Source organism: Gossypium hirsutum, chromosome D06 (genome assembly GCF_007990345.1).
Source record: "Gossypium hirsutum isolate 1008001.06 chromosome D06, Gossypium_hirsutum_v2.1, whole genome shotgun sequence".
NCBI classification, from domain to species: Eukaryota; Viridiplantae; Streptophyta; class Magnoliopsida; order Malvales; family Malvaceae; genus Gossypium; species Gossypium hirsutum.
The window spans coordinates 29,018,574-29,028,957 of NC_053442.1; the positions used below are offsets into that span (position 1 = coordinate 29,018,574).

The 10,384-nt window shown below is 34.0% G+C and overlaps 1 protein-coding gene across 6 annotated transcripts; it reads left to right on the forward strand.

Moving 5' to 3' along the window:
* The first annotated feature begins 412 nt into the window (after positions 1–412).
* Positions 413–6,475, forward strand: LOC107901995 (putative E3 ubiquitin-protein ligase LIN-1). Of its 6 annotated transcripts, none has more exons than XM_041095862.1 (9): positions 413–551; positions 1,410–3,011; positions 3,326–3,613; positions 3,710–3,737; positions 3,826–4,474; positions 5,133–5,277; positions 5,424–5,681; positions 5,803–6,112; positions 6,188–6,475. In XM_041095862.1, the coding sequence occupies exons 2-9, from the start codon at positions 1,449–1,451 to the stop codon at positions 6,304–6,306; spliced, it is 3,360 nt and encodes a 1,119-aa protein (XP_040951796.1). In that variant the 5' UTR covers positions 413–551; positions 1,410–1,448; the 3' UTR covers positions 6,307–6,475. The 6 variants fall into 6 exon arrangements, with proteins under 6 accessions (XP_040951796.1, XP_040951799.1, XP_016683684.1 ...); XM_041095865.1 differs by having other exon boundaries at positions 3,344–3,613; XM_016828195.2 differs by having other exon boundaries at positions 414–551; positions 3,344–3,613; positions 5,806–6,112.
* The last annotated feature ends 3,909 nt before the right edge of the window (positions 6,476–10,384 follow it).

A 10,384-nucleotide genomic window follows, 5' to 3' on the forward strand; every position in this document is an offset into this window, starting at 1 on the left:
AAAAAAATATTGTATTATGATTTTTTAAAAATATAATTTTTAATACAAATTTTTATAAAATTGTGACAGAAAGTTAATAAATCTATTAAAAAAAGAATTAACATTTTTTAGAAAAAATTTGATATTTTATTAGAATTTCTTAAAAAAATAAGGATTAAAATGAATTTAACAAATTTAATGTTACCATATAAATTCCTTTGATTCTAAAATTATATTATTGTAAATAAATATTAAACATAAGTTATTAACAATGGGATCCAGTTATTATTATAATATTATAATTGTTGATGTGGGTCAAAGGGAATGTAAGGATTATTTTTGGTTAGCAACCGGCTAATTCCCAGGGAAAGGATACAATGCAAGAAAAGATAGCGACTCAAAGGCGGCAGTTAAGACTGTTGAAATCGTAAATTGATTAATAAACAAAAGAAAAGTTGGAAATACGAAACACGTATATTGTCTACATTACAAAGGTGGAGAGAATTTGCCTCCATTTTGTCTGCTTTCATTTGTCAGTCACGAAGCCAAAGCTCTTGCCTTATTGCCCAGTGGTATGTCCCTTCATATCCGCCCTTCCCTTTTGGCTTTTCTTTTCCGTCTGTTCTTTTGCAGTCCCCATCTTTTTTAATAGACAGAAACAACAACTCATACATAACCCCTTGGCTTTTCCTCTCTCAGCATCTCCTGCTTATATATTCCATTCTTTTAACATCCTACGACTCTTCATTATTCTTCATATTTGCTTTCCACCCACTAAGTCTCCTCTACTCGGTTTATACTGTCCATTAGCAGGTTTTGAGTTTCCAGTTTCTGTTGAATTCTGTTTCCAACTTGTTGGATGAGATTGAAAAGTGGATTTTATGAGTGAAAAGTAGGTGTCTGTACTTTTTTTATTTCCTGTTTATGTTTTTCTTTTTAATTGATTGAAAGTAAGTTTGAAGTAGATAGAAAAAAGGGGTTTTCTTTTTCATTATTTTGATGGAAAATACTGTCATTTTATTGTTGAATGTTTACTTTAGTAAGGTAATTTAGGTAGTTTCACCATATTTATCTTTCTGTTTCTCAAAAGGTAGGTCTACAAGACGTTCTGGTCAAGCATTGCTAGAGTAGAGTTTTTCTTTTGGCCCAAATGCAAGCATTTAGTAGTGAAATTTCTATGGAGTTTTCCCTTGAATGGAAAAAATGAATGTATTCTAATCAAATCTCATTCAGATGAAGTAATTTTGTGGCTATTTAGACTACTATTATATGGCCTAAATCAACTCAATTTTCTTTCCAACTTGATGTTATTGGTTGCATGTTGTTGGCCTTCTTTGAATCATCTTGTCTTTTAATGGACACTTGATAGAAGACAATTGATTTCAACGAGTACTATATTTCTGGTCTCCTCAAATTTATCTTTGCAACAGTACTCAGCATACAGTGGGGAACTCTAATAGCATAAAGATATGGCATCATCTTTGGAGGAACTTCTTGCAGAGGAAGGGTTTAGAGGAAGAAAATCAGTCACGAAATCCAGATCATCCAACAGATTAGAATCTTCGAGCAAGACAGATTCTCCATTTAGCTACCGAGTTAAGACTGAGAGAACAAGGTCCGATGAATCTCGGTATAGCTTGAAAGGTGAATTGTCAACAAGTGATAGTACTACACATAGGAGGCCAAGAGATTATCTTGTTAGAAGAGAGAAACTGAATGCTGAATTGAAGAAAGAAAATAAAGGCAGACTTGAAGGAAGAGATTTTGAGATTGTTGAGGAAGAAACTGAGAGAGTAAAGGATGTATTTGCCAAGGTAGGGCGACATAGTTTAGGGAGAAGAGATAAGAGGAATGATAATGCTTCTACTAAACATCTACTTAGCCGAAGAAGCTATAGTGATAAGCAACAAAACAGCCTGAAGCAGCAGGGTGCTGCTTATGACATATCTAATAGAGGATCACAAAATAGAAAAAGCTATAAAGATGGCCAGCCCGAAAAGTGTGATGATTTGGTACCAACAGTTCCTCAACCTGCACTCGATGAAGTTGCTGTTCAAGCTATTGTATCCATCTTAAGTGTCTATATTGAACGCTTTCTCCAAGATGAGGAATTTCAGACTGCCCTTCATCTCAAATGTTTTTCTTCCTTCAACTTTATCAGATTACAAGACTATGACATTGAAGAAAAAGTCATTGTCAACCTTGAACAAGCAATTCAGATTGTAGAAAAAGCTGTTAGAGAGTCTGTAAGTGCAAGGGAATTGAAAAAAGCTTCATTGCAGCTTAGTGTGATAACTGGTTTGAACTCAAATGATCTGAAGGATGGCTTCGTGCATGGGGCTCCTTATGCTATGCTGTCCTCATGCGCTCATCTTTACCTCAGTGTGATATATAAGCTACAAAAGAAAGACAGGATTTCTGCAAGGCATCTTTTGCAAGTGTTTTGTGATTCACCTACTCAGGCACGGATGAATCTGTTGCCTGAACTGTGGGAAGATGTATTTTTTCCACATCTTTCACATCTCAAGGGTTGGTACAATCAAGAAGCTAGTTCTCTATCAGATGCACCAAACAGGGAGAGGAAACTGAAGCTTCTTGAGAAAGTGTACAATGAAATTATGGATTCTAGCACTTACCAAATAGCTGCTTATTACAAGGATTGGCTCTCAGTGGGGGTTGAAGCTCCTCCTTTTCCTTCCATCCATGTTCCATCCATATCAGTTGGAAACATTCAGCATGAGGATTCACTTGCTCATTCTCCAGATCTAGCTAGTCCAACTAGTCCTTGTTCAGCGCAGCCAATGGTGAGTAAAAAGTTATATGATGCTGTATTTGGACGATCCAGTAAACCTGGACTAGAGGAAATCGAAGATAATGAGTCACATTACTATGATACATGTGGGAGAAGCTCAGATGGCTCTACTATTTATGTTAAACAAACATTAATATGCTCTTCAGAGACAGTTAAATATCCATACCAAAATAATGGTGAAGCTTCCTCCAAAAGTCCGCAGGATGATGCATCCTTTCTTGTAAGTAACTTTCAACAAACATCAACCTTCATTTTTTTTTTCTTTGCAAATTCGTGTGGCCCTTTTTTCCTTCCTTTCACTTACAGTTTATTGTTTCTCCTTTTTCACAAAGGTCCAATACACTACATGGTCAAGCCTTGTTCCCTAATACATATATCTTTGCATTTCGTAATGTCCAGGACTATAGTGTATTCTGTTGCATGCTGTATTTGACATGTTTGCAGTGTCCATTATTGATTGAGCAAAAGAGGACAAAGTCAAATATAATAAAAAAAGAAATGTCAGACAATTCTTTTTTAAGCAACCCTTTTCAGAATTTAAATATGCTGCAGGAAGATGGCAGCTCCTCAACAGCTGAGGAAGAATGGAGACTGCCAGGACCAAGTATACTGCAAGTAAAAGAAGCTTATAATACATTGCAGTCAACTGCACAAGATTATGATAAGCTGCATGCACCTGTTCTTTTAACTGCCAATGAACTCATGCTCAAGAGGCTAGCACAACCTGCATTTGAGTTGCAACAAACTAGGATCACATATGATCTTACTCTCTCTGGTCCTCCAAATCTTAGTGAGGATCCGCACCACAATTCTATTGCAAATGTAACTCTTCTATTTTTTTAACCCTGTTCCATTTTTATCTTTAGTATACTTGCTGTGTTTTATTTACTACTAAGCTCTTTTATTTCACTGGAGCAGCCAACTACAGTCAGGCCTACTTTTGAAGGTAAGTTGAGGGGAATACGTTATGAATGCTTTTGCTTTATATTCAAGGTTTTGAATTGATAGCTCATATCGATCTTGTCTTGGTGCAGAGTTGCATGAAACTTACAGACGTTTTCATGAAGAATCCTCATTCTCAAGCATACGCAATGACTTTATTTGCCCTCTGACAGGAAAGTTTTTCGAAGACCCAGTGACCCTGGAGACGGGTCAAACCTTTGAGAGAGTAGCCATCAAGGAGTGGTTTGATCAGGGAAACAGAACTTGTCCAGTAACAGGAAAATTGTTGGAATATCTGTCTGTTCCACTAACCAACATTATTTTGAAACATGTAATCGATAGTTGGAAATTGGAAATTTGTAGGAAAAACTTGGCATTGGCCTTTCTGATAGTTGGTAACTCAAGGGAAAATGGCTTACCAGGGAGAGAGGAAGCAGCTATATTCATGTTAGACCAATTTCTTACTACTTTAAGCAAAGAAGAAAGAACAAGGAATACCAAACACCTAATTTCTCTTGGGGGTTTACCATTTCTTCTTCAAAGGTTTAAAGCTGGAAATGTGGAAGAGAAAATACGTATTGCAGCAGTTCTTTCCTGCTGCATTGAAGCAGATTCAGTTTGCAGATATCACATAGCAAGAGACGTTAACATAAGATGTCTATTTGAGCTGGTTTGCAGCAAGCAAGTTAACTTGAGAACAAATGCGGTATTGTTACTTACAGAACTGATATGCTTGAGCAGGTTTGTGATATTTAATCTATCTATGACAGTTTCGACATGATTGCTTCCTTCCCATTCTGTGCAGCACTGATAGGGTAGATAGGAAAAAAATTGTAATGCAAGTGTTCGATTCAACTCTCACAAAAGTTCCTGCTAATCTTTCCACTCCACTTCACTCTCCTCACGTTGTCAGTGTGTGCATTGTCAAATGAGGAATGAAAGCATGCGTATATATCCTATTCCTAGTGAGGTTGGAGAGATCTAGCAGGAGTTTCAGAAATTCCTGTTCCATTTTCTTACTTAGAACTCAAACTCCCCTTAATCATGTTATGATTTTCTTTCCTAACTAGTATTATTATTACTATTGATGACTTGTCCAATATTTTTTGAAAGATTCTGTCTATCTTGTCATTTTGTTGTGTTTTAACATGTTATAAAATAATTGGAAATAAAAATTATGAAATCTATCAATATTACTTTTAGATAGTGTGAGAAGTGTAGGGAGATTGTCAATAAAGTTCCCCTATTGTGGAAATGACATTAAAGAAAAATATAATAATAACACTTGAGCAAACGTATATAAGAGTGAAAATGTGAGATTTCATTTGATATTTGACTCGGTTGAGCATCACCCGGTTCCAGCTATCACTGATTCCAAGTCTCATCTTCGTCATAACAGGAGGAAATATGTCCCACTACTTCTAAGTGAGTTACAGAGTGAAGAGATAATGAATATTATGCATGCTCTTCATGATCATCTCCTAAATTCTCCTCCTATCCAAAGACCCTTGGTTGCCACCCTTTTCTTGAACATAGATCTGCTGGTAAGCTTCTTGGGTTTAGTAGTAGATTCATATTATAGTTTCTTTTGGAAATGAATGTTGTGATTGTTTCTAGATCTTTTATTCTGTTGTCATTTGTTAATATTGAACAAAGCCTGTTTCAAGACTGAGATTAATGCATACTGCAGGTAGATCCTCGAAAATATGGCTTATACAGACAAGAGGCTGTTGATGCCATTACAGAAGCATTAGATAGCAGCTTGATTGATGGGGAGGTTGGAGAAAAATGTTGCCAAGCACTACTTATGTTGGGTGGACGTTTTTCTTTGTCAGGAAAGTTATTGATAGAGGATTGGATTCTGAAGGTAGCTGGGTTCAATGATGGTCCAGAAGTGAACTCTATTAAAAAGGAAGAGGATTTAGATATTGGTGACAGTATTATATTGGTAAGTTCATTCTCTAGGTTGCGTTCACCATTCTTTTTCCTTTCTTCTATAACAATCATATTAGATATAAGAGCACTGCTCCTCAAGTCCTGATTCATTTTTATTGAGGTTTGCATCCAAGCAGGACGATGAAGAATGTGCCATTGCAGAGTGGTTGAGGAATTTGTCAGCATCACTAGTTGGAAGTGGCAAAGTATCATTTTTAGAGGCAATCTCAAAGTGTTTAGGGTCAGGAAACCGGGATCTGGTGACTGCCTGCCTAACTAGTGTTGCGTGGTTGACCAGGGCACTTCCCTTACAAACTGATGCTGAGTTGCAGCGGACCTTATGCTCACTTATCTCCCACCTGAAACAAAGCCTGGAAAATGGTGCACGACTTCAACATAAGATTCTTGCTTCAATGTCTTTGCTAAACTTGAGTAAAATTTCAGGTTAGCTACTTTTCTCAGAATGAAGTTCATATTATGCTTTAAACTATAAAATGACCTCTCCCCTTATTTTGGCAGAATGCAGGGTCTTGCTAATGACAATTGCAGAAGAGATGGTGGTTCCTTTAAGAAGCCTTGCTGATATAACATGGACAGCAAAGGAGCTACACGGCATAATTTCTGGAGCAGACCTCTAAATGCAGGCATATAATATGTTACTATATAAAATATTCCAGTTTGATAAATACCATATGTTGCTGTAAAGATGTAGAGAAAGTTTTAGTTTTCTAAGTGATTCGTACAATCAACTATTGATAGTATTGTCATCACGACATTGTCAAAAGCAATAGAAAGACTTTCTGGTGATGTCTTTTGTTTTTCTTCTCAACAGTACAATTATGTTTTCGAGCAATACTTGGTCACACTTTTTTACAATTATGTAACTTTTATTAGCTTACCATGTGTTCCGTATAATCTATAATCCATCTATATATATAAAAGCATGAGTTTAAAAAAATATTTTAATTGATGAGTATAATTTTTATTATTAATTATATTACTAAACTAACATTAAAAATAAATTATTAGTATTATTATGCAATAATAATAAAAATAATATAAATTAGTATAATAGTATGTTAATGTGAAATTAATTGATTTGATCATATCTTTTAAAAGTTCTACATAAAAAAACATAATATATTATTAATTATTAAAATTGCAAATATATAAAATCACTTAATATAATTACATAAATTAAAAAAATAAAAATCTAAGTTTTTAATTAAATAAATATAATTTTTATATATAAATTTTTTTTATTTTAAATATCTTAATAACTAATCATGTTAAATCAATTTTTATAAATATAAAAATAATTTTAAATATGATAATTATTATTTTATTAATAATTTCTCTTAAATCTTAAATATAAAACTAATAGATAGGTTTTACGTTCAAAATAAATTATAATTATTTTATTAATATTGTTTTCATTATTAGTATAATAGTTATTATCACTTCATTATACTTTGAATCCATATTAAACTATACTTATTTTTTTAGATTATTTATTACTTAATTAGTGTGATATTTATATACCAATTAAAACTAATATTTAGCACTAAAAATACAAGCATTAGCAAGTCATTTTCATAACATCTAAAGAATTACAGGAAAAAAAATATATTTTAGGGTTATATTTCCATAAAAAAAGTTATGATTTTTGTAGAAGCTCATTTTTATCTAGCCCAAACAAACCAAATCAGAAACCAAAAAATTATAAATTAATAAAAGTCCATTAAAGAAAAGAGGGATCCATTTACAAATATACAAGCCCAAGACCCAAATACTAACCCTAGCCCGATTACCTAAACTACCCAGAAGCCCAAATTATCCAGACCCAAATACTAACCCAATAGCCCAAAACCTAAAAAAAAACTAAACAAAAAACCCTAATTCCTAAACTCCATCAGCGCCGTTGTCTCTATCACGTCAACAAGCACGCCTCTAGTTGTTACCCGCACCCCTCCTTGCCACCACCACCTGCAAAAACAAAGAAACAGTAATAGAGGCAGAGAAGTAGAGAAAAGAAAGACAAAAAAATAACATTTTGTAATATATTATTGTAACAAAAAAAAGAGAATACAAAAAAAAAAACAACGAAGTTCTTAAAAAAGGTACTTTTATCTTTTATTTTCCAAGCAAATATATAAAAAAAATAAACAAAAGGAAGTTTTTACCTATTTGTACCATCACCGAAAACCATCTCTGACTCGAGAAGCCTCAGAACCCCTTAGGGTTCCACTGAGGGCCTCGTCGGAGAGGGTAGAAATCGAAAGGTTTCTTCTTATTTTTCCTCCGATCTTAACCTTTTTGGATGTTTTAACTCTGGATATATTTCCAGGGACTTGAAAGGGTGAAAAGGGCCCTTTTTTATTTTTCGGCCACTGGAGGTGACGGTTGCCGTCGCCGATGACTGCTGGCCTCGACGGAGTAGTGATGGCCTTGGGATCAGAGGGGGAGAGGATGTCTAAGAAAAAAAAGAGGAAGAAAGATTTTTTTTAAACAATGGGAGATATGACTTTTTTCAAAAATATTTGACTTAAATAGGGCACTGGTACGACATCGTTTTGGCCTGGCTTCAGAAGCCCCAAAACGACGTTGTTTTAGGCATGATCCGACAACTTGACCCAGATCCCCTCAAGATCCTTTTGAAAGGTTGGGATATTTGCTACCCAGGTCCCTCCTCTTTTAAGCACTACATAATGTAGTCCTGATGTTTTTCTTCTTTTCAAATTACACCATTTAATTTTAACTTTTTTTCATTTTAGTCCTTAGACTGTCGACCCTTTAGGGAGTGATAGGTGTACTGAGGTTGGGGTTATTTGTCCTTTGGTCCGTGCATTTTTATTGTATTTTAATTTAACCCTTTTATTTTCTATTCTTATTTATTTATACCTTAAGTTTTATCATAGCTTCAATTTAGTCCTCTGTTTATATAATTAAGTCATTGTACTTTTTTTTTAATTTTTAACCTTTAAGTTGCATAATTTACATTTTTGCCCTCAAATTTCCTGATTATTTTATTTTGGTCCTTTATTTTTAAATGTTGATACTATTAATACTATTAGTATTATTTTATTTTGGATATAATTATATTATCATCATACCTTTTTATATTATTTCACTACTATTATCATTATTATATAGTATTATTAATTGAATAACTATTATCATTATTATTTGTTATTGTTATATTCATTATATTATATTTATTTTATTTCATTATTTATGTTGTTATTTTGTTAATGTCATAATTTTGCCATCATCGTATATTGTAAATACTGCTACATACATTCATCCGTTTTTCTGCGCAAACGCATAAGAAATAATTAAAAACGAGGCAATGTTCTTTATTTAGAGATCCGAGAAGTTGTGCCTCTAACTTACGGGGTACAACTTTCTCCTTGAACCAAAATAATCGAACATCCTTTTAAAATTAAAAACATATAAGATAAAGGTAATAATTAATCGATAAGCGTTCTTATTTTCGAGAATTCAAGATCTTGTGCCCCAACTTTCGGGACATGACTTTTCGTCTTGGTCAACCCGAAATAAGAAAGCCTCCTCCTTAAAATTTATTTTAGATGTCATCAAATAACATCATGTAAAAGGGGATTACATTTTAAATTCTCTTCAAATTCTCAATCTTTGACACTAAGACATCAAGTAATCAATTAGGTACTAATTTTGGACGTTATGAGAGTGCGATTCCTTCCTCGTATGTAACCGACTGCTGAACCCATTTCCAAGATTTTGTAGACCGAAAATTATCATTTTGGTAAATCTACCCTTTATTAAAATGATTAAGTTTCGAGGTGGTCCAATCATACCTAATAAAAGGATTGGTGGCGACTCCGTCTTCGTTTTTAAAATAAAAAGTCAATTTCCAAAAAGGTTTCGATAGCTTGGCGACTTCGCTGGGGGCATAAAAGAGTCAAGCCACGAGTTCATTACTTTTTGGTCTTTTTGTCAAAAATTGAGAATTTGGTTTAAATTAGCGATCCTTTTCTTGCATTTCATTGTTCGTGTCTTGTTTTGGTGTTGAAATGTGTGAATGTCATTGTTAATAATCTCGGGTTACATAGTGATTTAGACGTATGGTCTTATTTTTTGTTGAGGTTTAAGAATTCTTCTTTAGAGTTTCACATATTGCATGACATAATCGTTGTCTTTCGCCCTTCTTAAGTGGGAGTGAGAAGTTACTCCTTTGTGAGGTCTTCACCTCCATGTAGGATAGTGGATCACTTTCAGGATACATCCGTACCTATGTCTTCATGAGGTCTTCACCTTCGTGTATCCATATGGAAATGTATTCCCCTAAACTAAACTCAGTCCGTACAAGTCTATAATGGGTGAGGATTGAGGAATCTACCAATCCAGTTACCTTTACTTTAGAACCAAACCGTATGTAATGAAACGTAAGAGCCTGCCCTAGGTAGAACCATGTCAAACCTTTAGCGGTTACCAAAATAGATTACAAAGAAGAAACATTTTAATTGTTATTCTTTGCTTTGTATTCAAGCTTTATACAAAATGTGCTGACTAGTTTCGTTTTGTTTTGGCTGTGGTTGCATTGCATTTTCATCTTAGAGGAAAGGTATTGATTTGTGTTCAATTGCTAAATAGAGAGCTTGTCATGGAAAAGAGGTTTCTTGATAAAGTGGAAGAAAATACGACCGTGCGGATATGGTTAGAGAAAAGGCAACAAGA